Source organism: Aspergillus niger, assembly GCF_000002855.4.
Source record: "Aspergillus niger supercontig An11".
In the NCBI taxonomy this organism is placed as follows: domain Eukaryota; kingdom Fungi; phylum Ascomycota; class Eurotiomycetes; order Eurotiales; family Aspergillaceae; genus Aspergillus; species Aspergillus niger.
Window position 1 is genome coordinate 722,397 of NT_166526.1, and position 26,920 is coordinate 749,316.

General features: G+C 49.5%; 14 protein-coding genes across 14 annotated transcripts; 5 read left to right on the forward strand and 9 right to left on the reverse strand.

Annotated features, from left to right (window-relative positions):
• An11g02830 (uncharacterized protein) lies at window positions 1-1,656 on the forward strand (the record flags this gene model as incomplete). The annotated part of the gene is made up of 3 exons (XM_001394247.3): window positions 1-273; window positions 333-761; window positions 820-1,656. Coding segments are annotated over 3 exons (1,539 nt in total), but the record flags the coding sequence as incomplete, so codon positions are not given.
• Window positions 1,657-3,239: 1,583 nt separating this feature from the next.
• On the forward strand, window positions 3,240-4,939 carry An11g02840 (uncharacterized protein; the record flags this gene model as incomplete). The annotated part of the gene is made up of 4 exons (XM_059750144.1): window positions 3,240-3,365; window positions 3,432-3,557; window positions 3,620-3,727; window positions 3,782-4,939. 4 exons carry the CDS (start codon window positions 3,240-3,242, stop codon window positions 4,937-4,939), a joined length of 1,518 nt encoding a protein of 505 aa, XP_059601554.1.
• A 692-nt stretch (window positions 4,940-5,631) lies between these two features.
• An11g02850 (hypothetical protein) lies at window positions 5,632-6,698 on the reverse strand (the record flags this gene model as incomplete). The annotated part of the gene is made up of 2 exons (XM_001394249.3): window positions 5,632-6,247; window positions 6,304-6,698. 2 exons carry the CDS (start codon window positions 6,696-6,698, stop codon window positions 5,632-5,634), a joined length of 1,011 nt encoding a protein of 336 aa, XP_001394286.1.
• Window positions 6,699-7,574: 876 nt separating this feature from the next.
• An11g02855 (hypothetical protein) lies at window positions 7,575-7,909 on the reverse strand (the record flags this gene model as incomplete). Its single annotated transcript, XM_059750145.1, has 2 exons — window positions 7,575-7,608; window positions 7,677-7,909. 2 exons carry the CDS (start codon window positions 7,907-7,909, stop codon window positions 7,575-7,577), a joined length of 267 nt encoding a protein of 88 aa, XP_059601555.1.
• Window positions 7,910-8,175: 266 nt separating this feature from the next.
• An11g02860 (uncharacterized protein) lies at window positions 8,176-9,353 on the forward strand (the record flags this gene model as incomplete). The annotated part of the gene is made up of 4 exons (XM_059750146.1): window positions 8,176-8,209; window positions 8,275-8,319; window positions 8,379-9,089; window positions 9,178-9,353. The coding sequence occupies 4 exons, from the start codon at window positions 8,176-8,178 to the stop codon at window positions 9,351-9,353; spliced, it is 966 nt and encodes a 321-aa protein (XP_059601556.1).
• A 534-nt stretch (window positions 9,354-9,887) lies between these two features.
• An11g02870 (uncharacterized protein) lies at window positions 9,888-13,171 on the forward strand (the record flags this gene model as incomplete). Its single annotated transcript, XM_059750147.1, has 8 exons — window positions 9,888-9,974; window positions 10,051-10,133; window positions 10,262-11,311; window positions 11,362-11,570; window positions 11,621-11,753; window positions 11,813-12,037; window positions 12,089-12,244; window positions 12,307-13,171. The coding sequence occupies 8 exons, from the start codon at window positions 9,888-9,890 to the stop codon at window positions 13,169-13,171; spliced, it is 2,808 nt and encodes a 935-aa protein (XP_059601557.1).
• A 107-nt stretch (window positions 13,172-13,278) lies between these two features.
• Window positions 13,279-14,108, reverse strand: An11g02880 (hypothetical protein; the record flags this gene model as incomplete). The annotated part of the gene is made up of 4 exons (XM_059750148.1): window positions 13,279-13,420; window positions 13,565-13,644; window positions 13,729-13,912; window positions 13,966-14,108. The coding sequence occupies 4 exons, from the start codon at window positions 14,106-14,108 to the stop codon at window positions 13,279-13,281; spliced, it is 549 nt and encodes a 182-aa protein (XP_059601558.1).
• A 314-nt stretch (window positions 14,109-14,422) lies between these two features.
• On the reverse strand, window positions 14,423-15,052 carry An11g02890 (uncharacterized protein; the record flags this gene model as incomplete). The annotated part of the gene is made up of 1 exon (XM_059750149.1): window positions 14,423-15,052. The coding sequence occupies one exon, from the start codon at window positions 15,050-15,052 to the stop codon at window positions 14,423-14,425; it is 630 nt and encodes a 209-aa protein (XP_059601559.1).
• Window positions 15,053-15,592: 540 nt separating this feature from the next.
• An11g02900 (hypothetical protein) lies at window positions 15,593-17,623 on the forward strand (the record flags this gene model as incomplete). The annotated part of the gene is made up of 4 exons (XM_059750150.1): window positions 15,593-15,771; window positions 15,889-15,987; window positions 16,083-16,334; window positions 16,417-17,623. 4 exons carry the CDS (start codon window positions 15,593-15,595, stop codon window positions 17,621-17,623), a joined length of 1,737 nt encoding a protein of 578 aa, XP_059601560.1.
• Window positions 17,624-17,819: 196 nt separating this feature from the next.
• On the reverse strand, window positions 17,820-18,237 carry An11g02910 (hypothetical protein; the record flags this gene model as incomplete). The annotated part of the gene is made up of 3 exons (XM_059750151.1): window positions 17,820-17,957; window positions 18,019-18,150; window positions 18,220-18,237. The coding sequence occupies 3 exons, from the start codon at window positions 18,235-18,237 to the stop codon at window positions 17,820-17,822; spliced, it is 288 nt and encodes a 95-aa protein (XP_059601561.1).
• Window positions 18,238-18,539: 302 nt separating this feature from the next.
• Window positions 18,540-20,362, reverse strand: An11g02920 (uncharacterized protein; the record flags this gene model as incomplete). Its single annotated transcript, XM_001394257.3, has 4 exons — window positions 18,540-18,716; window positions 18,804-19,777; window positions 19,874-20,143; window positions 20,215-20,362. The coding sequence occupies 4 exons, from the start codon at window positions 20,360-20,362 to the stop codon at window positions 18,540-18,542; spliced, it is 1,569 nt and encodes a 522-aa protein (XP_001394294.3).
• A 440-nt stretch (window positions 20,363-20,802) lies between these two features.
• On the reverse strand, window positions 20,803-21,254 carry An11g02930 (hypothetical protein; the record flags this gene model as incomplete). Its single annotated transcript, XM_059750153.1, has 3 exons — window positions 20,803-20,901; window positions 21,099-21,173; window positions 21,219-21,254. 3 exons carry the CDS (start codon window positions 21,252-21,254, stop codon window positions 20,803-20,805), a joined length of 210 nt encoding a protein of 69 aa, XP_059601562.1.
• Window positions 21,255-21,707: 453 nt separating this feature from the next.
• An11g02940 (uncharacterized protein) lies at window positions 21,708-22,304 on the reverse strand (the record flags this gene model as incomplete). Its single annotated transcript, XM_001394259.1, has 2 exons — window positions 21,708-21,819; window positions 21,901-22,304. 2 exons carry the CDS (start codon window positions 22,302-22,304, stop codon window positions 21,708-21,710), a joined length of 516 nt encoding a protein of 171 aa, XP_001394296.1.
• Window positions 22,305-23,248: 944 nt separating this feature from the next.
• An11g02950 (uncharacterized protein) lies at window positions 23,249-25,995 on the reverse strand (the record flags this gene model as incomplete). Its single annotated transcript, XM_059750154.1, has 7 exons — window positions 23,249-24,466; window positions 24,514-24,619; window positions 24,668-24,928; window positions 24,978-25,110; window positions 25,198-25,242; window positions 25,303-25,489; window positions 25,564-25,995. 7 exons carry the CDS (start codon window positions 25,993-25,995, stop codon window positions 23,249-23,251), a joined length of 2,382 nt encoding a protein of 793 aa, XP_059601563.1.
• Window positions 25,996-26,920: the final 925 nt, after the last annotated feature.

Consider the following 26,920-nt stretch of genomic DNA (forward strand, 5'->3'; position numbering starts at 1 on the left):
AGAGAACGCGTGTTCTACGAAAAGACCTGGAGGTTCAGAGATGCGGGCAAGAGCAAGACGGAGGTTCTGCCAGCGGGCAACTACGAGTATCCCATCAACCTTGTTCTCGAGGGATCCATGCCGGAGAGCGTTGAAGGCCTTAACGACACCTACGTGACCTATCGCTTCAAGGCGGAAATCGGACGCAAATATGCCAAGGACATTGTTGTTCGTCGGCCGCTCCGTATCATTCGGACTCTGGAGCCTAGTGCTCTTGAGCTTGCACACGCAATGGTGCGCTCCCACATATATACTATACTTTTGGCGCATGTTTTACTAACAATTCTTGGTAGTCTGTGGAAAATGTCTGGCCAAACAAGATAGAATACTCGATCAGTACACCGACGAAGGCCGTGGTTTTCGGAACCAGCATCCGTGTGGACTTCAAGCTGATCCCTCTCCTGAAGGGACTCAGAATTGGACAGATTGTCTCTCAGCTCATTGAAAGCCACGACCTTACCCTCAACCCCGAAGACCCTGATTCCGTCCGCAACACATACAAGAGTACGAGAACCATTTTGAACGATGAGCATGAGCTGGATGAGGATAGCGGCCTGGAAATTATCGATGAAATGGCAGAGGGATACCAGTTTTCGCGTCATCTGGAACTGCCCAAGACTTTGACTCGGTGCCTGCAGGACACTGACACCAGGGGCATCAAAATTCGTCACAAGCTCAAGTTTCGCGTTCAGCTCTTGAACCCTGATGGACATGTCAGCGAGGTATGCAAACTCATCACTTGGTATTGGTACTGAGAAGTTTATTCTGACCTTGTCGCAGCTTCGCGCCACCCTTCCCGTCTCGATCTTTATCTCTCCTAGCCTAGCCATCGATGAGAACAACAACCTTGTCGACCAAACCCCTCATTCTGCTCAAAGAGCGATCGATGATCTCGCTCAGCAGGCTCCTCCCTTGTACGGCGAGCATCAATTCGACCAACTGTACAGCGAACTTGATCCTTCGGGATACCGTACCCCTGGCCCTGGAAGTGGTCCTGGTACTCCGTTCGGCACCCTCAGCCGTAATCTGTCGGCGGAGAACCTTGCTTCGATGAATGCGTTGACCAACACCGACATCTCCGCTTCTGCCTTGCACACCCGTCTATCGATCTTGCGCGCCAATGGACATGATCAACCTTCCCCTACCGACCAAGAGCATCCGGACAACGATAGCCGTCGCCTAGGCGTTCCTCCCGATTACTTCGGAGCGGGATCCGGTTCCAACTCGCACAGTCCCGCTAGCCCCGAGCTCTCTCGCCGTGCCTCCGATGAGGTCGATCACGACTACATTCACTCCGGAATGGCGACTCCCTACCATCCTCAGTATGCCGAGGTCGAGACCCTGAGCCGTGTGCCGAGTTACTCCACCGCCGTCCGCACTACTGTCCGCCCTTGCGACTCCGAACTGCCTGATTACCAAGCCGTCATAGCCGAGGATGTTGTCATCTCAGCGCCCCAGTCGCCTCAGCAGGCTCATGTCCGCACCGCCGGCCGCGGGTCTTCATATTTCTCCGCCATCGATGCGCTTCACAGTCGGTCTGGTCTCCTCCACTCCACCTCCAGTCACGACGATGATGAACGTCGACTGCGTCTTGTCCAAGCTCGAGCCAGGGTCTAATTAGGTTGCAGATTCCATTAACAGTAATAGTCGATCAAGTTTCTTGAAAGAGAAAGTGTCGGCAAGAGTTGGAGTTGTTCTGCTATGTCGGGCCACTCGGTGGTCGGGTCAAGGCGAGACTGGCTCCGCCTGATCGGCCTGTCGGATAGAGCACCACCTCGCACATATTCATCGGTCCTCGGATGCTGGCTGTCTGGGGACATTGCGTTTCAGATCTCGGCCTACCCTTTAGAGCATCAACAGCGTGTACTGCCGTTCCCCGTGACAGTGTGTTTCTGAACAAAACACGGAGGGTCTCAATGCGCCTCTTGAATGATTCTAGTTGCATACATACTTAGACTCGTTGGGTGGGGATTTTATTTTACCGGCGTTTGCAACTAATAGACGGAATGGGTTGACTGGAAGGACAAGGAGTCCGGGTTTTTCTTCTTCATTTTCTACCCTGATCATTATCCATGATGAGATGACAGGCACATTACGAGCAAGATATTTCATGACCAGGTGTCGGCACGAATTATGCACATGTTACCCCTCCAAAAAAAAAGACCTCTCTAAAAAGGAGGCAACACACTTTACATGTTAATAATACTTTTTATAGCATTAGCGTTACGACAGCAATAGATCTAAACTCCATTATTGCAACAATGACATAGAAAAGAGTGTACCGGGGATTGCCGTGAAACATGAAAGCCAAGAAATTCTTGGATGTTGTAAACTGTAAAGAACGGATGAGAATGGGATTGTCTGGTTGAACTCCAGTTCTGACGTAGCCACAGGACAATGTAAGAGAGAAAGCCAATATTGAGTGTGTCCCCTGGGAAAGTGTGGCTGAGTCGGGATCCGCTTGCGGAGGTGGCATTTCCGAAGCGGGCATGGCCTGATTCCCCCCCTTCAAGATACAAAGTAGTACTCCGGAGTAGATAGTCGATGCACACACGGGCCAACTCATCATCTGCGATCAATCGACCGGAAAGGATGGCGAACTTCTCCCCAATGGAACCATTTTCACGATGATCCCTTGCCGGAATCGGAGGGCATCTGAGGGATGAACAAATCGTGGGTGATCCTGATTTGCGCCATTGAGGGGTAAACTGCTTTGGGCGGTGACTTCATCGGTCGATCCTTTTCCTTTACAGCAACAACATTATTCTACCTTTGCTTTCTTCTCGTTGCTTTTGGCGCTTAGAGATTTATTCTCATTGCTCGACGTCAATCACATTTATCAGATCCCGATTTCTTCCCTCTATTTGATATACATATATACACATATATATTTACCGCCTCTTTCCTACCTCCTGGTGGCACACTCCCCTCCTCCTCCTTCTCATCCTCCGAGCGTCTCGCCGGCATCTGCTTGTCCACGCCCCACTTCCTCCGCTTCAACAAAGGCCAACAAGCCCCTATCCGTTTGCCGATTCGACCGTCTCGACTAGTCGGAGATCGTGCTTCCGGTGTCCTCCACCTCTACCGCTCCGACTGCAGTTTTTATTCCTCGTGGGCGCCGTTCGACCTTCTTTCCCCTTGAACAGCTGTGTCCCTGAGAGGCTGCACGCCGTATCTTTTCCTTCCCCGCAGCAGCAACCATGTCGACTCCTACCAGTCCCGTGGAGCACAAGCTCCCTCAGCGTTCGGGGACCGTCACTAGCGCCATGACTCGTCGGACTTCCATGAGTGATGACGAGGCCATTCCCGGCTCCGATAGCAACGAGGTATGCGATGGGAATAGATTCTCTGCAATTCTAAGGTAGATGGCTGATGATCTTGCGACTATTCAGACCACGAACCTCCTCCTCGAGCGTCTCCGTGCTTGGAAGCACATGTGTGGATATTTGGAAGATTATGTGTCTGCGACGGCCAAGGTGTCCAAGTCGCAAGCCAAGGATTTCGAGAAGGTTTTGAAGGTGCGCTTGGCTACACTGGGCTCCTCTCAAAGGGTTGAGCGCCTGTTATACTGATACAATGGATTCCTTGCGTGCAGACTGTGAACGAACCTCTGCGGGAGAGTCATCATTTCTCCCAGAGCGCCGGCGGCGTTTCTTCTTGGTTTGAGAACATCCGCGCCAACACTCAGGTAATATTCCCAGTTACACACACAATGACGACATCGGCTCACAGCTGGCTCTAGGGCATGGTGAACCTGTACCTGGACTCTGAGAGGAACCTCAAGGGTTCCGTGCTTCCGACCTTGGAGCGTCTTCACAAGGAAATCAAGGCCAAGTCGAAGGAATTGCAGAATGGCGCTGCAAAGGGTGCTAAGGCTGTCGACAAGGCTCGTGGCGTCACTCAGAAGCACATTGAGCTCCTCGCCCAGCACACGGCTACACTTGACGCTGCGTCCCATAACAAGATCGACACCGCCCATGATCCTTACATTCTCCGTCGAGGTGTCACCCACCGCCTGAACAAGCAGGTTATCGAGGAGAACAACAACCGTCAGGACCTCATCGCCGTGCAGAACAACTTCCAGCAGTTCGAGGCTCATGTCCTGCAGACCGTTCAGGGCGCTATGGAGCAGTTCGTCGTCTACATGGGCGGTCAGCTTGACCGTCACCGCGCCATGTACACGGACATTCTGTCCTCGGCGCAAAAGGTCCCTCCGGATTTCGAATGGGTCAACTTCATGACCAGAAACGACCACATCCTCGTCAACCCCGACGCACCGCCGCGCTCCCTCTCCAACATCACCTTCCCTAACCAGGAGCACCGCGCCACCAAGCCCTTGATCGAGGGTACTCTGGAGCGCAAGTCTCGCGCCATGCTCAAGGGCTACAGCAGCGGCTTCTACGTCGTGACACCCGCCCGCTACCTCCACGAGTTCAAGGACAACGACGATCTCCGCCGCGACCCCGCTCCCGAACTCTCCCTCTACCTGCCCGACTGCATCATTGGCGCCATCGACGGCTCCAAGTTCAGCGTCAAGGGCAAGGACGTCTCCAGCGGCAAGGTTGGAAATGCCTTCCACACAAACACCGAGCTGAGCTTCAAGGCCGCCAACTCTAACGAGGCCGAGAAGTGGTGGACCGTCATCAAGGACGCCACTCGCGCTCCGACTTTCTCTTCTAGCACCGCCACCTCGCCAACCAGCCCTGTTGCGGCCGAGAGCTCTCAGCCGCCCGCCTATGTCGAGAAGGAGTCCGCTGCTGCTCAGCAGGAACCCACCGCTCAGTCGCCGGCCACTCCGGCTGCTGTCTCTCGTACCAACACTAGCGGCTCCGGCACTCTTCCCACCGCTTCTAGTGCCGCGGCACCTCCTGTGACCACTGCTACGGAGGATAAGGCGTGATAACTATCTATTCTTCTTGGTGTATATGCAACTAACTTACTTAACTACCCGTATAATACTCCCTTTGCTGTATGCAATTGCTATTCTGAGCTTGATATTTTGGCTTCCTATTCTCTTCATCCATTCTTGCGTAATCGATAGTATGTATAGCACTTGGTATACCTCTTTCTACGTCTATATGGTGAGCTCGTTTATGGAAATATGTCTGCTTCAGCTGATTGTACGTAAGATGTCGGTTCCTGTGACAAAGTACCACCAAAAGCAGGTTATTTATCTATAGTCGCTGCTAGTTTTGAGCTTGCGCTTCGGTGTCTATACCCTTTTCCTTACGAATCTTCCTCATTACTTGTGATCTTGACATGGAATGTAATACAGAATGAACAAGCTAGTGTCTTTACTTGATTCGTCCACGCACATGTGTTTCTGTATGTGTAAGTCGTCTTCAAAGATACATGTTTTAATTCAATATATTGCAGGAGAATAAGAAAGGTGAGATAAGAATGAGATAGAAATATATCGCATCGGTGTAATAGAAACGCTCAAAAGGTAAAAAACGTCTGGGAGAATCGTGCGAGATCGTTCCGAATTAGATACACTGTTCGAAGGAAATAAGATAGAGTAATATGCAGCTGGTACAGACGAAGGTACGGGAAAGAAGGTATTGAGGGTGAGTGAAATAAGAGGTGCATGCTTTAGAAGTCTTCAGGACTTTCGAGATCCGCCAGTTTCTGGCCCAAGAATCTCCCTAACGCTGCGGATTTCGACTCCAGTGCGAGCAGGATAGATGGTGAGGCGGAAAGGTTCAAAGTCGCTAGACGAGCCAGGTCACTGCTCCGGTCGATTTCGTACTGGCTTTCGAGTTGCGCGTCTGAGCTAGGGCCATGACGGCCTCCGTTGGCTGCTACAACGCTGGCATATGTCCTCCCATCATTCGCGGCGTCGTCGCCTCCGGGTTGTGAGGATCCGTTCAGATGACTCTGTGTCCCGTTCGGCGTCGCCGCGTCTTCTGCATCTCCTATTTTCGATGGCCCGACTGCGGCAAGAAGGACCTTGTCGGCTATTCTTGTCACAACTGCCACCAGATCGTCCAGTTCAAAAACAATAGACCCTACATCGCCCAGGGATACAGATGGGGTGGTCACATATGATGATGGATGGCTGGCTGGGTTCACGCCTGTAAGGTTCCCACATGATGCATTCTTCGCGTAGCAGGTATACGCGGCACCGTAGGTTGCGCTCAGGTTGCGCAGCTGCCGGGATGGGAGGGAGGATGCGTATGCGAAAATAGCGCCATTGGTAGCGAATACCCTGTGAAGCATGGCTCATTAGCATGTTTACCACCGGAGGAACAGGAATGTCCATACATCATTGAGGTAATTTCCGGAGGTGACAGGTTATCCTCTAAGAGGTCACTGAGTGCCTCCGCATCCAGCATTTTTATGTCCGGAAGGCCGGGTATCATGTTGTCTTCGTTGTGCTGCTCGTAGCAGTCTCCAAGCGCGATATCCTGTTCAAGTGTTTCCTTTTCGATAATCCAGCCCTTTGGCGGAGACCAAGTACAGTCTTCGGGGAAGAAGAAGCAGTTGTCCCAGTAATCGCGATCGTTGTTATCGTATTCGATTGGATCTTCGGAATATCCAAGAAGGTCTTGCGCGTACTGGACGGGGCTTCGTGCCCAGTAAGGACGGTAGGGCGGTTCGGGGTGAACTGGGTTCTGGCTGGGGATACCTGGCCGGACTGGGTAATCAAATTCAGCCATAATGTCTCAGTGTGAATTTATTATGGGATATTGTGGGCAGTAAATGATGATTGGAGGTTGTGGGCATAAGAAATGGGCTTGATATGTGGGATTGGTAGAAGGGTAGAAGGCAGAGTGAAGTGTAAAGATAAGACGAAACGGTGGTAGTACAAAGGACGAACGTGAATCATTATAAGGAGCCTCTTCTGTCACTCTGACTGAGAGACACAGCTAAGTAAGTTGGATCTCCTGCTCAAGGCTGATCCCGAAGTCCGAATCTCATGGTCAAATGAGGCGTGGTGTGATTCATATGACGTTCCAGAACACAGGAAGCGAGGCGTGGGGGATGTTTCACGGAGGAATGTCACAGCCGGGAGCCAATGACCATGACAGGAATGGAACGAAGTAAAAACACGAAGACAGCATAATGTGCGAGGGAAAGGAGGAAAGGGAGAGGAAAAAGAAATGAAAGGCGGCAGTCAATGGCCAACAAGGCCGATGTCTGGGGGGGAAAGCGATGATCGCTTGGGCGGAGGATGACGATCCCTGGGGTTCCAAGCCAGAGGGACACCAAAGGATACGGGAGAAAAAAGAAAAACACAAACCTTATAGAGGGCGAGAGCGGCCTGCGCTAGGGTATTGAGGACACGAGAAGGTTGCAAATTGAACGACTAGGATTAGCCAAGGCGAGGGAAAGAGGGAGTTGGAGATGCTCGTCGGAGTAGTTGAGTTGGGCGGCAGAAAAGAAGTATGGGGTATCCCGCCTCTCACCGCCTTGCCGAACTGTCATGGAGATCTGATAGGAGCCTGTTAGCTGCAAGTATGGAAACGGAGTAAGTATTTGGCAAAGACCGGATCGTGTATACTAGTCTCGCTTATCTCGGCAAGGAAATATTTCTAAAAGCAACTAATAGAAGTAGTCGTAGGTTTACTAGGAGCATCGTGTGGTTCAGTGAGCAGTTGGCAATTAGTTGTAGTGATTCATTTGGTGGATCATACTATGCCCGCCGCACTAGTATATATCCTTCCCCTCTTTTGGTTCGGTTTTCTAACCACCATCGTCCACATCGCTTCAAACAGCATCGCGACACTGTAGACCCTTTGAGTAGATAAATAGCCCAGAGATAGACAGAGTATTCTTGAAGCCATTTCAAGACATTGATACAAGACAATCCTAGAGAAAATGCGATTATTAATGGAAGCTTTCGGCGGGCCTGTTTGGAAAGCGTCATAGGCAGGTGGAACCCCCACCTTTTTTTCGGGTCTCCTCACACGCCGCTCACTAATCCAAACAAGCCATCTTTCTTTCTGTTTCCTCCCCCTCCTCCCTTCATGTTTTCGCTTCCCGCTTTTCGCTCGTCTTTCCTCAGGGTCCTCGTCCCAAGATTCTCCATCGTCCCTGGTACGTGCCATCATCAATCCCAGAGAATAGCTTTCCCCACTCGGGTCGATTCCAGAAGCTTACCACGGGATAGGAACCAATCGATCCCTCGCAACCATGGCGACAGACACTTCCAAGTATAAGCTTAACCGTTAGTGGCTTCCATTGCCCTGATCATCAGTCTGGCCTGGATCTAATAATGTGACTGTACGACAGACACCATGCTTCGGGTCAAGGACCCGAAGAAGTCTTGTATGTTCCCCTTTCAAAGCAGCCCCCCGAGGTGGCTCATGTACTCATCTGTCATTCTCCTCGCTTAGTGGAATTCTACAAGTACCTGGGTCTCAGCCAGGTCAACCAGATCGACTTCCCCGAGAACAAGTTCTCCCTCTACTTCCTTGCCTACGACGGCCCCCAGTCTCTCCAGGGTGAACGTCACTTCACGGACCGCAACGGCGTCTTGGAGCTCACCCATAACCATGGCACGGAGGATGACCCTAACTACAGCGTGGTCAACGGTAACACCGAACCCTACCGCGGTTTTGGACACATTGCTATTTCCGTGGACAACATCGAGGCCGCCTGCAAGCGACTGGAGGATGCCGGATACCCCTTCCAGAAGAAGCTTACCGAGGGCCGTATGCGTCACATCGCGTTTGTCAAGGATCCCGATGGATACTGGGTCGAGATTATCCGCCGTCACAACGAGGATGTTGGTACCGCCACCGATCCCTCCAGCTACCGTCTGAACCACACCATGCTCCGCGTCAAATGCGCCGAGACTAGCGTCAAGTATTACCAGGAAGTCTTTGGAATGACTCTGTTGCGCACCATCGAGAACAAGGATGCTGGATTCAACCTTTACTTCCTGGGCTACCCTGGTGCCAACCCTGAGCGGCGCGAGGGTGCCACCAACCCGGTCTCTGAATGGGAGGGTCTGCTGGAGCTTACCTGGAACTATGGCACCGAGAAGCAAGAGGGCCCGGTTTATCACAACGGTAACACGGAGCCGCAAGGATTTGGACACATTTGTAAGTCATATTCTTTGATGAGCCGGCTCAACGAGTTGGCTTTTCGTAGAACATAGGAAGGATCGCTAACAACCGTCGGTGGTTACAGGTGTCTCCGTCGACGATCTCAATGCTGCCTGTGATCGGTTCGAGTCTCTGAATGTTAACTGGAAGAAGCGCCTTACGGATGGACGGATGAAGTACGTGGCATTCATCCTGGATCCGGATAACTATTGGGTGGAGGTTGTCCAGAACGAGGCACTTAAGCGTACTGGCAACTTGTAATGGAGGGATTGTGTATATAGCTGACCTGCCCCACATATACTGATGGTTCTTGCACTGTTGTACTGCCGAGGAAAGGCGCGATTCGCGCTGCTTGTACTTGTAGAGATAAAGAAAGAGTCGAGTAGCGCGGGATTTCTTTCCCTTGAGGGATGCTTGGGGTTACCGAGAGACTGATTGGCCCGCCGAGTGGGGGATTATCCCCCGCTTCCAGAGAGGCCCGCCTATCAGAGGATCGCCAACACTTCCCCAGAGCATCGTCGCCGACCGGGCTGGGACCCTCCCCCCCAGCACAAGAAATCCAGACATTATTATTGACGGTGTGCGCCATCTCCGTCTGTCCTCATGACCTTCTTTCTCCCTGAATTGCATCTCAGACCATGCATGCTGTCCGACTGCCATCAGTCGATGTTGGGTGACCGGATGCTCTTCTCTTCTCACCCTTCCCATTGAACTAAACTCCCTTTTACCCACCCCCCACACGCCGGGGTATTCTTTCGCTGCTGTCGCACCAACTCAACAAATCTTGAAATCATCATGCAGCCGCAGTCTGAGAAGCCCAAGCGGGCTCCACGGAAGCATGTCACCACCGCTTGTGTTCCTTGTCGGGAGAGCAAGATCAGGGTATGTGAACTCCTCTCTTGGGTTCTATCATCAGACTTGGTATAATGTTCCCCCGGGCTGACGCAATTTCCGCCAGTGCGACGGTGCCACCCCGAACTGCCACAACTGCGAGAAGAAGGGAAAGGATTGTAAATACCAACACGGTGATGATAAGCGGAAGTAGGTTTAGCTCGCTCACTCTGTCTCTGTTTTCTCCGCCGGCCTCGTTGAATTGCCTCTCGTGTCCTGGGTATCGATCGTCTTGCGAACATAAAGTCTGGATGGAACATCGAAATTTCAGCGAACAGCGCAGGATCAAACTGCTGGTCAATTTGTTTATCCGCGCAGCCAAACAAGGCTGACCGTATCCTTGCCAGAGTGTCTCTCCGCGCTGCGACGGAGCTATTTTCCGCAAGAATAGACCAATTATGCCAGTTCATCTACGATCATGGTCTGGAACCGCCCCCGATGAAACCCGAAGATGAGGCGGGCATGAACAGGGTTCTGGATACCCTCCAAATCCCTCGAGGGCTGGCGAAAAGGAGGGATTCTGTGGCATCTGGTGGGAACAGTGCGCAGCCCCAACCCGTTACTCAATCCCCGGCCCACACACCATCCCCTCTTCCTTCTTTGAGCCGTCAACTAGGCGGCACTGAGGATGTACCCAAGGTCTCCTCTCCATCGCACAGTGTACTTCCCAGCCAGGGTCTCATACCGCCGGTTGAAAGAAGCCAAGTGGCTATGAACCCTTTGGCGATGAACCCGGGGTTGTCCGCCAATTATCCTTCGACGCACTGGGGTTTCACTCTCCCCACGGCAGAGAGCTTAGATGCTCTATATGCCAACATAGATGGCGCTTCTAATCGCTCTAATGAAAACAGTACTAGTCCAGATAGCCTGCAGTTCACACCAGATATCACCCAACAGCCGGGCGTTCTGTTGAGCCAAGCGTGGGACCGAGACAACGACTCTGATAGTGGTGAGGAAGATGAAGCCGAAAAAGACGTTATCGAACAGATTTCGCATCGCATCGGAACTTTGAAGATTGCTGGAGATGGACACCTCAGATTTTATGGAGCTACTTCCAATCTGAATCTCGTGGATGTGTCTGCGACACAACAACGCCAACGTCCAGATGCACGGACCGTCCGGCATGATGGACAGGATATATTGAATCATCTGCGGGTAGGGCAGCCTGTTGACCAGGCCTTTGAGGATCATCTTGTTGAACTCTACTTCACATGGCAAAATCCTAGCACCTACGTGGTCGATAAGGATATGTATATGGATGCGAGGATGAAATGGAGGAACGACTTGATTGATACACCATTTTATTCGGAGGTTCTAACAAATGCCATGTAAGTACCCATCCTTCTATTAGTGATGTCCTCTTTTGACAAGTTTTCAGGTGCGCCATCGGGAGTGCATTCGAAGTCCGATATCATCCCACCTTTATCACGTTTCCTAAATCGCTTTCAGAGTTCTTTGCAGACAGAGCCAAGGCTCTTCTGGAGATTGAACTGGATTCACCTTGTGTTGCGACAGTCCAAGCTCTTGTTATTCTCAGCTCTCACGAGGGTTCCTCCAATCGCGATGCCAGAGGTTGGCTCTATAGCGGTAAGTGGGTACTATCAGGGACATTAAGGAATTCAACTAACAGAATCTAGGGATGTCAATGCGACTCGCATTTGATCTCGGGCTGCACTTGGATACGACACCTTATGTTCAAAAGGGCGACATAAGTGCTCATGAGGCCGACGTACGTAGGATTGCATTCTGGGGCAGCTATACTGCGGATCAGTAAGTGCAATCTTGTGGTGGCGGTTCTGTGTAGACCAAGACTGATTTATCTGGCACAGCTTTTGGGGTTTCTACCTGGGAAGGCCCTTCCGAATGAACGCTGGGGACATCACTATCCCAAAGCCTGCTTCCGATTTGGGGGCTGAAAAGGAAGGCATGTGGCACCCTTATGGGCTCCCAATGAAGTCAGACCTATTGGAGAACGGATTGAGAAATCCGAACGAGCTGATCAGTCGACAATTTGCCGTTCTTTGGGAGATCGTATCGCCCGTCGGCCACATCCTGTGAGTTCTCAACTCCCGACGTTGTTTATGCAATACTAACGCGAGATACAGCTACGGCTGTTCCGACATTCCACGCCATGATCTGCAAAGGCTTTGCCACAGAGTTACAGATGACCTTTTCGCTTGGAAAGCCAATTTGCCGTCCAGCCTGGATGTTGACCTCGCAAATGACAATGTCCCGAAACTACCTCACCTCTTAGTGCTGCAGTACGTTCGCAATTATCTACGACTTCACTTTCGCTTGCATTCAGAGGCTAACGTGAGTATAGCATGCAATACCATCAAATCGTCATCTTCACCCACCGACCATGGGTCTCGAAGAGCTACATCCAACCGCGCAGCCCACGCCAAGGCCCCGGATACCACCACGCTCGACGAATGTGCGTCGAGTCGTCGATAGCAATTGCCCGACTCCTCCACATCTATGAGAAACACTACACATTCCGGCGTATGAACAACCAAGTCGTCGCCATGATTTTTAGCGCGGCTCTCATGCTCCTTTACGTCACCATCTCGAGTTCCCGACCAGGCGGAGACACCGCCAGCAGCAACGCAGAAATGGTCGCCTACCTGAACCTCTGCTTCCGCGCCCTCGACGAAATAGGCCAGTCATTCGAAAACGCCAAACGCACCCGTGACTTCCTGGTCAGTCTGCAACGGCGCTGGCAAGCGCACATGCGACGATCCGGAGCTCTGAAGCGCCAAACGAGCCGTCAGCAGCTCTCTTCTCAACAGCCAACAGGACGCATCTCAGATGCAGAGGCATCACGAAAGAAGTCCCGTGTTACCGCTCCGAAGAATCAAGCCGCTGTTCCTCTATCCTTTAACAATACGTCTTCAATTACAGCCCCAGGTCTTTCATTCACCCAGCCTCAGTCTCAGTTGCATAACAGACCAGGACAGCCAGCTTCCGACTCGACACAGCATTTGGGCGCATGTCACCCCGGAGAGCTGGACTGGATCCGGGATTCAGATTTACAACTGCTCTCCGAGAATCTGGGTGATAGCAGGTTCCCTCACATGGGGAATACAACTACATATGGGGGAGACCCGACCTTGCCTAGTTTGGCTGATATTGAGCCGTGGTGGGATTCGCCTAATGGGACTACTACTTTCGGGGGTTCTTCGTTATAAAGCGATATAGATATAGATGACACATATTTTAATGCTCGATACAAATCTTTCAATGAAGACCTTTAATCTCTGGTGGCATCTCAGCGAACTAATTTTCTCTGAAGTCATCAAATTGTAAATGCTTCATCTAGCACTTCGCCTGCTTTGCAGTCTTTTCCTACAGCCTCATCCTGATCTTCCCCACATGATCTTCCCCTGGGCACCCCTGACCTTCTTGACATACTACCCGCCTGATTGCAGGTGTATTTTCTGTAGTATTCTTATCATATTCATTGATCAGACCGAGCCCTCTATGTAAGATGATAGCTATGCAGGTGCTTCAACGTCTAAAGCAAGTCCATGGCCCTGGACGCCGTCGATTCCTCAAAACTCGCAAGAACACATGAAACACACGAAACACGCATGCCGTAGACGTCGGAAAATGCCGTAGACGTAGGAAAAGTCATCGCCGCAATCTGAACACGCGGGATGTACTATACATGTAAACAAGTGCCGCAACGGCTGACCAGTTGCCTGCGAGTCACCATCCTATCCGTTCTTGCTTCTTGCACCAATACCTGCTCCAACATGCTTGTTCCTTCTGGTATGTGTGCCTTTCCCGGTGACTCAAACGAGGCGGGTTGGGTCCCGTGTCTAGAGTCTTCAGCGTTCATCCCCATGACCCTAAGACCTGCGTGTTCCTGGCCTGGATTAGGGTCGAGTTTGACCTGACTGAACTGCTCGAGTAAGCTTGTTTGTGGCCTGAATATCGGCAATATAGCGGATATAATTTCTCAGTCTTAAACATCACGTACCTGTGGCCGTGAGCGACAACCAGAAGTTGTAAGCATGTATCGAAGTTTAAGTAGGCAAAGGGGATATTATTTCGATGAAAGAAAGCAGCAATATTTATGTTCGTATCATTCAAAGCAACTATAAGTAATTCAAAAGAAGCCATAGCTAAGCTAGCGAGACGAGCCCATACAGACCTACCATATCTGGGGGAAGACACAGCGTTCGGGCTCCGACTACTAAGTACTACATGTACGATACCAGAGCTGTCTTGTGAACTATCATACGACACTGTTTATATACCAGCCAGGTCAGTTGTCGGCATGGGTTCTTTATTCGGTCTCACAATAACTTCAATGCTCCTTCAGACTTCTTCACATCTTCTTGTACGTCCGCATCCTTTTCTTGAGGATCATATCCAAATATATAATTTCGAATCATTGTTAGAATATAAGGATTGGTCAAATTATGTCGATGAAACTAAGGGTTAGCCAGTTTCTGATCCTCGGCGGACAGCTCGAATCCCCGAAATAGAGTGCAACAGTCGCACTCAGCCGTGCAGTGACTCAAGGCATTAGGGCGTTTCGTACTCCGCGGCTGCTTGCAACATCCACAGTCGCGGCCACAGCATCCTCCTCTCTCAGCACAGTCCCAACGAAGATATTTCATCATGTACCATTCGGGGTGCTTCCGTCTCGTAAGCAACGCGCGTCTCCAAGGCGATTCTGGCATTTTTGACGTGTGTACATAATCTATTCGTTCGGTTCGCCAGATCTGCCAATCCAAATTGTCTAGTTCTTTGTGACATGCTTCGAGTTGCTCACTGCTGCCACCTTCAGATGGCTCTGTTTTGTTAATTTGCCGGTATTCATCTTTCAGAAATGCTTCTTTTTGCAGCATTCCACGACGTGTCATATCATTCTCGATATTGGTTAGCACTATCTCACGAGTTTCCGTGAAATCAATCATTCGCCAGGAGCTTTGCTTTTCGCGCAGTCGTTGGGCCATCTTCCATCTTCCAGTACATTCGAGATGGTTCTCTATTCTTATCAGAAGTGGCTCTGCCAAGAAGGCAAGCAAACACATGAGCAGTCGCAGTGGGTTAAACATGTTGAATAATATACGCAGTAGTTGAAATGGTGGACGTATTCAGGTTATGTGTTAGAAACGTTGTCTGGGGAAGGAATATGTCAACTTGTTTGGTAGATTAATGTTCCAAGAAAATGTGAACTGCTCAGAGGTTTCTTCTGGGTTGTCTTCTTACGAGCCGAAGATTATGGCAGTATTGTATCATCGTGAAGCCTTGACATATTCATTGAGACATGATGACGACCGGCCTGGGAGAAAAAAACTACAACAGTGAGGAAATTGTATAATCATTTCTTATGGAGCTTGGACAAGTTGGTGAGGACTGCCTAAGGAGTGTCATAATGAGCAAAGTTGGAGATAAAAGTATATAATCAAAATTGAGAGGGAGTGAAGGAGCTACTGCCACGCTCGACAACCCTCCTTCACGTTGGACAACACCTAATCCATAGGAAAACGTCACGAGGACTTCTTCTAACGAGGTATAATAAAATGTTCGTGAGCGCCTATCAGAAAGGAATTTCTAAAGCTCTATTGTTTCAAACTATTACGGAGGCCTTCGAAATGTCTCACAGTCCTCCAGTGGAGGATCCGGTCGTCGTTCCAGTCTGGATCTATAACTTCGCCAAATATATTTCACAGGGCAAGTACATTTTTGCTATCCTGTGTGCGAGCGCTCTAGTTATCATTTTGTTCGGCCTTGGGATAGCGAGTTACGCACTAATACGATACATCGATAGAAGGTATGCACATCGCCCTAAATCGGGCACTTCACAAGGATCAGGGCTAACTCATTCTGTTTGGTTAGATGGCCGGCTCCAGTCCTTGTAGGGGCTTACACGCCTAAAACCCTCGACGAGCTGTGTTGGGTGTATGGATGGTCCTCGCCTGGTAGCAAGGCATCCTCAGGAGCTGTTTGTCGCCAGAAACACCAATAAAGCAGACGATGTGCCTACAAGGTACTACTTAAGTAGGGAGTCGAGGGATTCCTAACTACGTTGTTAATGGACGGATGTTGCTTACTAAGACATACCGTACTGAACTAACTAGCTAGCTATTTCATCTTTCTCAATCAATCTTTCCATCCTGTTTCGCGCTTCATTTACCTTGAAACCCATGACATGATGCTATGCATACGTTTCACATCAAAAGCACGTCTTCTATATCATGAATCATGTAGCCACCGTGCCATACACGGGTATTTCCATTTCCGATCTAGAAAATGGGTACGACACGTATCAGTCTCCCACAGTAACAGCCATAGCGTCAATATTCCCGTTGGAAACAACGGTTCTATAGCACTCAAGTAGGTTTGTATATGTACCGCAGAAGACAAGCTAGCTTCAGTACTAATATTCTGAACTAAGGATAACCCCCCCGAACTCTAGCTCATTGACAAAACAATCCCAGGAACGTGTCATCATCAACCTTCCTGCAGGCCCGATCTTCAACCTACTTTATTCTCAATCATCTGGAGAGGCTATCCCTCAAACAGTTAACAACGGCGACAATGCACCCATTGCAGAAGCTGAGCGACTGTCACAAATAGCGTCCACCACGTCCTCGACAATAGTGACAGTCAACTACCGTCTGGGGAATTCCCCAGCCAGTCCCAATGAACTAACTATTAACCGAAACCCATACAAATACCCTACTCCCATCCACGACACGCTCGCCGGGTTTGACTGGGTCCAGAAGACTCTTCAGCCCCAGCGCCTAGGGATCCTAGGCACGCACATGGGCGGCTCCCTCGCTCTCATGCTCTCCCTAACAGAAGCACGATCCATCCAAGCAGTAGCGGCCATTGACCCCATCTGCGACTGGACTTCGCTTGATGAGCATTGCATTCAACAACCACCCTCCAGTGATGCTGATGGACACATCATATCAAGCAGCCGCAGGAAAGGCCCCCGCGGAGGAGGAACTGCACCCCGCGACCTCGTTCCCCTTCTTACCGCAAGAAAAGCGTTTTTCTCCACTCCCGAGAAATATTCCGACGCATTTGCGTCGCCGTTGCTATTTCTTCGCTCGCCAGGGAAGAATGTTCCTCGTCTTTTCCCGGAGTATCTTACCGGCCCGGAGTACCCAGTTCCTGTTCTGAAGGCGAGAGATAGTGTATCTGCGGAAGATGATCTCATCGATTACTTCTGGGATGTGTACCTTGGGGAAGAGGACAGCATGAGTGAGATGTCTAGTAACGGTGAGACAAAACGAGGTCCGCCTCGTCGGCGGAAGGCGATCTCCCGATGGCCCCCGTTCGGCCTTGATTACGGGAATAGTGGTCCGGCGTGGCATAATCCTGGTCATGGGATCAAGCGCCTCGAGATGGAACTTCCTTGGGTGAGGATCTTTACTCAGGCCGATGATTCTGTGTCTGAATCGAAAGCCCCTGTAAAGAGCAAGAATACAAAACCAAGCGTGCTATCTCAACAGGCCAAGGAAATGATCGATGTCATGCGAAGATCTTGCTTCTGGGGGCGCGAAAAGGGATATAGCGAGAGTAGAGTCACTCTTAGTTTATATCCCCATGATCAGCAGGTGGATGATGCAAGGGAATTGGCAGGCTTATGGCTACGAGGAAAGATGGCGGATTGAAAAACGCAGTCAGGGCTCAATAGAGCCAGGTAACCTGTTCTATGCATTATGATACTCATTTCTACGCTGGATATAAAGGGCGATAGAAAAATGACATTGATTCATTTTTTTTTTCTTTTTTCTTAAAAAAAAAGAAAGAAAAGAAAAAGAAAAAACAACAACAACAACCACGAAAAAACAGTAAAGAAACGACAAATTATTCGTCCATGTTCATTTTTTCTTTAGTTTCATCGGCGAGGTTCAGGGCCTCCAGGGCCGCAATTTTCTCTCTCTTTCTCATCAACTCCTCTTCTTCCTTCTTGATGGCGGCCCGAAGGCGGGCGATCTCCTTGGCCTATAAAGCCATATATTAGACTATAATCATATCGACTAATTTCTTAGTGATTTGGTATTACCCTTTCTGCTTTACACATCTTCACAATGTCCTTGTCCTCCTTCTTGGCCTTCTTGCGCTTTTCGATGCGGCCGGGTTTGCGGGGACCAGCCCCGGCAAAGCTGCCTGCCAGGAAAACAGCTTTATGAATGATCTATGCAAGCCGCCAACGTTAGTATCATATCTTGTGATATAGTTCATATCATTAAAGGATAAGACATACCTGGGTGGGATGTTCCATTATAATCAAGTAAAACCGTCTTGATTTATTGGGGGGAGGGGAAGGAAGTAATTGGAAAAAGAAACTATGTCCGACTGAGGGCTACGAAGTCTTTTTATAGGCTTAAGTCTAGGAATAACACAAGAACATCAATGACTATTCTTCTAATAGCACAATAGGCAAGTATAAAATGTTATTGGGTTATTGAACTATGGAGTAGTCTTGCATTGACTTGTGTTGGTGGACCCTATTCTATTGATCAAAGTGGTTCCATATTGTTGATCATTGGGAACAGAACTAGATTGGCTATGAACCTTTGTAGCTCATCCATCATCATCATCATCATCATCTTCATCATCATCATCATCATCATCAACAACAACATCATCATCGTCGTCATCATCATACATGGGCTTGTAATAGCCATCCCTCTCCCATTCTTTTGCCTTTGGATTACTATTAAAACCCTGAATGCCCAATTGTCTGAGATTCATATTGACCTATCAAGCCTGTCAGCTGTTTGAATGGTTGTAACACCCCGGCTCCCATTGATGGAAGGGTGGGACAGAAAGGGTGTATCCACTCACGTCAAACTCCACGATTAAGTTGACAATATTATCCATTTGGAATACATACCTAGCGCCATTGAGATAACAGAGACCAATAGGCTCCGAGAAACCATTTTGTCGGATCAATTGCAAATGGTTAAGTCGCCCAGTCACGGTGTTCGTGATCATGAAACCCCGTAGCTCTTGCGCGTCTAATATCACCTCAACTCCCGGGAAGCGGTAGCTAGTGTGATGGTCATCAGCCCAATCGGGTCGGCCACCACCGTGGTCGTCTACTTCTTCTACAATCATCAACGATCCGGGAATTCTTTCCCCCAGAAGTATGTTCGGCCCACTGGCTCGAATCAGCTCAAGGCCTCGGATGGTGACCGCCGACTCGCCGAGCTCCATAAATGCCGAAACCCCGATTTTAATAAGATCTGGTGGGATCCTGATGGTTTGTCGATACTTGGTCTCCGGCCACATGGTATTATGATAGTACTGTAAGGCACGTCCGCCAAAGTCCATAAATGATGCGAATGTGCCTCTGGACTTGCAGATTAATGCCTCTCTTATCCATCGGTTGATCTCCCAAAGTCGGATCGTTATGTCGAAAAACCGACTGCATCGCAGTCTACATGTGCTGTGATATAGCAGTCGCCAATCGAAATCCAGATTCTGATGATTCTTGACGAGATAGTTCAAAAATCCACGTTCCCCATTGACATCGAATCGCGTTTTCCAGAATCCCTGTTTATGAAAGAGGATGCCCATGGATCGTGATGCAAAACGGCTGTTAAGGTAATCCCGCGTTGAAAGATAGCCTCCGAGTAGCTCGATCAGCTCGACAGGGAGCTGTCTAAAGTAGTCAGTTGCATTGTAGCTTCTGTCGAGCTTGTTCTGTAATTCAGCTGCGCATCTAGGCTGTTCTCGCTTGGATTGTAGAAGGTGTATCAGGAGAGGTGCCTGATACGGCTCGATACCGTCCGCGTAGTTGAAATACGACGAAGCACCTATTAATGGGTCCTGTATCAGCCTGGAGAATGAAACATGGTCAATGTGTCCCCTAGGTCAATGAAATGTTATGAAAGGGAGTAAGGCAGGCAAACCATCTTCGGCCGGAAATGGAAGTCTTTTAAGTACATCGTAAAGGTCATTGTAATCAACATTGTCCTCTGCGATATGCTCTCCCAACCTCTGCCAGCATATTTCATGGAAGAAGAATAGATTTCGTGGCCAACACGGCAGTTCAGACACCGTGCAGAAATCGTCTCCCATGGTGTCCCAGCGCCTATCGGGGTTTATGGGAACCTTGAGAGGGTTGGAATTCTTTCTGTAGCCGATTCCACTCAGTTTGATGGATCCAGCATCTCGATAGACTGTATTTGTTTGTTGGACGGTAGTCAATATGATGTATACCATTAAAATCTCAATCCCTTCATTTACTTACGGGCTCGATATTGGGCACGCCACACGCCCTTGGCGTCGTATAAAGGGTCCCCACATAGGATACATTGTGTGTCGACAAGATAATATTCTGGCTTCATTGGCATGTTCGGCTGCAAGCCTCGTGGAGGGTGCCAAGGTTGACGGGACATGATTTGATGTTGCCAGGACAGTAGGAAGTACGATGTCTCTGTCTGTTCGTAGAGAGCTCTGGAGAGGGGTGGGAGGGGTCCTAAATACCACTAAGTCCCTAAGGTCAGTTCGGGTGTGCAATCCACCGTATAGATCATAATTGAGTCAGGGCAAGCGGCGCGATGTTCCGGTCACTGATGCCGATCCCTTGGCAGGCCTGACCTTTGGGCAGTGGGTATCTGACAGCCCTAGTCACAGCTGGGTTTGGACCTCCAATGGGGCCACTGCCCTGTATTTAGGACATGGAGGGCGTCAATCGGAGGACTGGTTTGCGCTACCCAGAGATTACTTCACCTGGCTCTTCGACTGCGTCGCAGCCTCCCAAATCTTGATATTTCCTTGTCTTCTGCAGCAGTGCGTTCAAGTGTGTGGTATTTCGCGCATGTCGTAATTTCTCCAACTAGGACATTCGAGGCATCTCTCCAGCATTGCTTCGCATTACCGCAAACCACTGCTTATTAGCAATGCGTACACGAATGTTTTGGTTTGTTAGAGTCCTCTATACTATGGTAGAGGTCACTCATATCGGCTCACAGGCGCCTAGGTAAATCATCGCCGCTTTCCACGTTCTTTCTAACCTAGGCGCCTGCCAATGGTGATGCCGTGATCCGTCGCTTCTGCATTCGCTTCGGCATTGGAATCTTACTGCAGGATGAAGATAAGATGGCAGTGAGAATGGCAGTTCATATAATTTACCAAAGAATGAAATAATGAAGCCTTTCTTGTCTGCTTGTTATTATCTCTTCGTGCAAGATAAAGAAGAATGAAAACCTACAGATGATTAGTATGGCCATTATTGTAATCTTTGGAACATACCTTGCTATTTTTTTCCTGAATTAGCCAAGTCGCCATTGTTTGTATATGCCATACCTTCTGTCTGACTATGGTACGGGACTTACTCGAATTGGTTCATATATATCACAGGATTACAGAGGATCCTCTAATACTGTAGATCTCCAAGAACTGGTGTGTTTTATGCTATTTGATCATCGCAAGTATAAGGTATATTTCTCATTCCACTTCCATATCTGTGGTCCCCATTATAAGGTGGTATCCATCACTGAAGCATACCACTGAACGCCTCCTCAACCTCAAAGGCTTCTCCGTATGTCATCAACCCAATACCAGAGCTCTCTGCTCCCGGACAAGCCGAAAAGAGGGTGCCCCAGCCCGGTCCAGCCGAACAGGGGGGAAAACTGACACAGACGTGACAAGCGACGACACCAAGCCCGTAGTCCTGGTAGAAAAAAGAAGTATGTCCCAAGTGCCAGCCCCATTTGCCGTCGCAAACCAGGAACAAATACCTCAGTAATCGTTCCTGTTATTCATAATCGTCCACTTTTTTAAACGAAGAATACCCTGAATCCGAGCAGCATTGGCGCTCAAATCAAACACCGCAGCACCGGGACACCAATCCCTACGGTCAGGAAGCAGTTCATTTCCATTTATAGGCAAATAGAAAAACCGAACTCTGGTACCAACTGCAGCGATTCCATACATAGTCTGCACGGTTGTTGCATTGGCCCTAATAGTCAGCATGTTGCGCTGAAGCTGTCGACGGACCGAAGTCCATTTGTGGGTGGTCGGCTCCGTCAAGGTCGGCCGCTTTGCTTCAACCACGATGACTTTATTCAGCACGTTGTTCCTGACATGGCTCACAGATACGTTAGCCCTGTCATTCGAGTTACCGGGATCGACAAACGCTTCCCTCTCAACTGCAAAATTCTCGGTTCCGAAGCAATGAGCGAGGATGTTCAACCATGCGTGATCTACTACCTCCTCGTAAGCCGTCTGACCTATTGCAATTTGCGTTAGATGCGCCTGAATGGCAGGACACTGGTCGTATCCCAGCATGTACGGAAGGGCGTTGGCAGCCTGCTGAGCGTGCTGTGCGTTCTGCATGTTGATTCGATTGTAATAACAAGAGCCAGCTCTTGTTTCGAGATCTTGTCGTCTTTTTTGGCTGAAACTGCTAGAAAAGATCGAAAGTAGTCGAATCTGGAGAGATGCACAGAATTTGGATTACTCGTTCAATATATATACTCTATATAAGATAGTAATTCACTTGAACAGTACTACTTTCAGTGTTTCTGATTCAAAATACTACTATTAGGTATCCACTCACAACACTCAAAACACATGATAACGTGATATGTCACGCAAGTAAACCAAGAATTGCAATCTAAGTCAGCTGCGGAATGTCTTCTCCACAGTGGGGGGCCTATTCAAAGAACAGTTAGGTCGTAACACTCGCCGTTTCGAAACGAGTGTTGCCTCGACACGGCTGTGTACTGTGTGGGAACAACTATGCTACGGGATTTATCACTACCAGTCCTTCTCAAGGTGCCGAAAACGGTGTAGAGAGGGGTTTGATTTGTTTTATTTATCATACAATCAAATTTTCGAGAAGGGTAATTTTACGTGATTGGGGCGAGTGGCCGCGTAGGGAAGCAGAGATGTTGAAGGATCTGGTGGTGCCTGGGTACAACTATGAATAGTGCTCTGACATACATTTCCAAGCCACCCAAAAGATCCATGCATATGAGAGTAACATACTGTGTTAGTCATGATTGCTTGCGCCTGAAGAGTGACCGATCGATATTACGGACGAGAGAGAGATGGATGTGTCATAATGGTCAGCGGGTGATGTTGGTTGTCTATGCTTAGGGCTTGATCATAGAAACCTGAGTGTGTAGCACCTCTTGCTGGAAAGCGCGGATGTGTTTACGATCTTTATGCAATTTGCAGATATTGTTTGCTAATGAATTTTGAGACAACTTGGAACAAGCGTAGTCATAGACAGAAAAGGGCCCACGTATTAGAATATTGCCCGTGCCCTTTAACATTCATTCAGTAGCTGCACTCGCCGACGGATCATCCATATCAAGTGACGCCTCGACATCATCCTCCGGTACGGGACGCAGAACCTCCAGAGACAACTGAGGATCTTTCGAATAAACCCTCAACCCAACCACACAGACGGCATTCCATGGATCGCTATTGGCATCGCCTTCGCCAGCGCTGCTAACAGATTTGGCCGGCGTGCGGATCTCGGTTGGCTCATCGTCTGAAGACATATCGATATCCGAGTCGAATTCGAATCCTTCCAAGTATGCTGAGTTTGCAGCATGGTAAGAAGAAGAGTTCTTAACTCGAACGGATAGGGAAGTCTTGCTTCTGCTTCGGACGCAGTGGTCAAGCGGATGACCGTTCTCAACTGAGATTGAAGGAACAGAGGTTTCCTTGGTGAGATTTAGTTCACTGATTGGTGATTGCACGGGTCCGTCAGGAACAACTTCCTCAGGTGGTCCGTCGTCCCTAACAACCCGTTTCTTGCCAGATTTAGCAGCAAATCTTTCGTCAAATCTCTTATGTCTGGCTTCGAGTTTTCTTGCCCGGATCCATTCTTTCTGCAATCTCTCCTTGGTTTCTTCTCTCCGTTTCCTGCGATCGGCTGCTTTTCGCCGTTCCTCGCGTTCTTGACGTGCGCGTTTCTCATTTTCAGTTTCGTGGACGATGCCTTTTGCGTGTGCTAGGTCGTAGGAGAGGCCAATCTGAAGTAGCTTGCCGCGGCGAGTGGGTGCTAAGCGACGGACGACTTCTTCTACTGGGAGCTTTTCTTTGTTTCGATATGCTGTGACTTTCATGAGGACGTGGTAGCGCCCTGCTTCGAGGTCGACTTCGACGTTGACGGATCGCCACATTAGCTCGTTGCCGTGGCTGCGGACGAAATAGTCGTCTTCGCCTTCTTTTTGTAGGCGGAATTTGAGGTCGAAGTCGTATTCGCCGGATAGGCCTTTGTAGTACCGTTCATCGAGCTTGGGGTTATGGTTAGCTGGGCTAGAAGTGTTGTGGTTATGGGTTATGCTCACCTGGGAGAGAACGATCACAGCAGGGCCAGCGTTCTTCACATCTAGTACGAACTTTGTGCTGTGGTAAGTTGCTGACCATGGGACGTTCAGGCTCGTCCATTGCTGGGTGACTGTCCAGTCGTCGTTGAAAAGACGGATTCGATCGAAGTGTTGGTACTTCTTGAGGAGGTCATCGTAGGAAATCCAGAAGAACTTGTAATCATGAGTATATCTTCAGAAAGGGGGTGTGAGTGACTTACGCCGTCATTTCCAAATCTGTGTCCCAGTTTCTCCATCCATTCCGGGGTCCATTGCTCGGAGCCGTCACTCCATGCTCCAGTCCACTCCTTCTTACCCCAAGGGTTTCTGAATTGTGTGAGTTACCACAAAGATTAATAAGTGTTTCATTCATACCTCAGCCGGAGCAAGCGCTGCCCATCAACTTCCCTCGCCTCCATAATCGAGTATGAGTGGTTCTCACAGATACCTTTCCTATCTCTCGGAGGCCCAGAGTATTCTGGCTCCAGCCAGTTGGAAAAAATCCCGGTGCCGCAGCCAAAGAGAAATTCCTGGTTGACGTGCATGAGTTCTTCTTTCCAAAACCGATCCTTGTCCAGAATATTGCTTGTGAGTACGTCGGAAGTGACGCCGCCGGTGAGGTCTTCGAGCGCCTCCCTAACGTATGTTAGCGCTCGAGCGAGACAGGTATCAGGGGATGTCCTACCCAACAAACCCGCCTTCGATGGCGGAATAGTCGCCATGAGCTTTAGCATAGGCCTTTTCCAGCAACGGCAGCCAGGTCTCATTCTCATCTGCGCATTGGGCGAAATAGAGAGCCCGTGACCCAGTCTGCCAGACTTTACGATATTCTTCCTCCGTATCGATCCGATTAATGTCATCCCAGATTGATCGTTCCTCCACAGACTCATCGTAATCAGCGGCACGGAGATACAGCTTGTCATCCACGATGCATTGCTGCCATTCACCGTCTAGGAGGATATTAGCGTCATCAAAGACTCTAATGCCCTCTGAATTGGACAATAGCTTACCTCTGTAAAACAAAAACCCGTAGACTCCGATCTTCTCATTGCGAGCTACACAAATCTTCTCGATCAATCCTTGTTTGTTACCCATGGTACATAGCGCGGCCATAAACCAACAGTCGCCGTCTCGACCTTGGCGCACGTCCGAGGCAGTGGGCCCATTGATGTAAAACTCTGGTTTCTCGAATATTTCCTTCGGAAGATAGGTGTGTTAGCAGTTGTTCTATCTCATCATGGACCTTGATCTCAAGCCAAGTTAGTACTCACTGTTACTCTCTTGACGCCCCGTGGAAGCATCTCCAAGTTCTCCTCATCTAGTCCTTCTAGATAGTTTCTCCTCCTGCATTTCAAATCTACCTCTATGTCGAAGTGCGGGTCGGTATACTTCTGATTTAGTCGCTCACATTCCCTTGCAATACGCTCCACAGCGCGCTGACACTCTGCCCGAGCCTGTTCATAAGACTTTGAAGCATGTTGGCCCTGGACTTTACCCGAGGGGGCCCGAGCAGCTTTGTTGCGCGCATACGGATTGTCTGGCAAAACTGTATGGACCAATCCAGGAAACTTGGAATTGAAACCGTCCCAAAACTGCTGCATTGTATCTTGTGGTGGCCGGGTTGGCCTTTTGCGCATACGACTCTCTGATCGTGAGGAAGGGGGAGGGGTATAGACCAAGTCTTGATGGTCGTCGCAGTCCATTATTAAAGTTGATAAATATATGAGTATTGGAAAACGGTACTTTTTTGTGATAGAAAGATAAGTGGACGGGGGAATATGAACACGAAGAAGATGGCTACCAATGCCTCAACTCAAGGCAGTTGATGCTTGCATTTTCAGTGCCCTCGTCCCGCCTTAAAAACCTGGGATTCCTCGAGGACCCCTCGTGTCCCTATCCAAGGCTCAGCAAATCACAATTAACCTGCTTGACCCTGGTAAGACTCAAAGCGCCCCTAGAGCACGGCCAATAGCGTCGGCCAATAGGCATACTTGAATCTCACTGCTTTTGCCGCTGCCGTGGGTTAGCTAGCCTTGCGCAGTATAGTCATATGTGATCAGCTGGCAGCTGAGGGATCAGCGGAGTCGCATGCACGTTTATGCACGCTTTCCATGGTGAAACAGACTACAGCCGTTTGTGTTGGTGGACTGAGGCGACGGTAGGGGTACATGGGCTGAGACTCAGCTTGTCAGCATCTTATGCTTAAAGCCATGTTACTGAGAAGTCAATGATGTGATAGATGCCCTGCTTACGGGCCAAAAAAGCCAGACATGCTGGCGTCAACTGACATTCAGCCAGCGCTGTCGCTATCAGTGGTTATTATTAATAGAAGAGTAAAGCGCTTGCATGCAAAATACGAGCGGTCCCTCCAGCGGTAAAGTAAGCGCTCGGACACGGGATCATCGGTTCGGCTGGTTCTGTTAGCTCATTGGGCTGGAGAGACATCTCCACCTTGGCGATGGAAAAGGAAGAGATAGATTCATTACAAGGCTGCTTCGGTCGTTGCAAAGATGTCGAGGAAATAGAAGCCCGAGCCGTGGCCGGGTAGGACCGAGTCTTGGTACACCACGTGGACGTTCATGGGGCCAGGACCAGGGGAAGAGAAAATACGAGCCGCAAGGCTGCCTC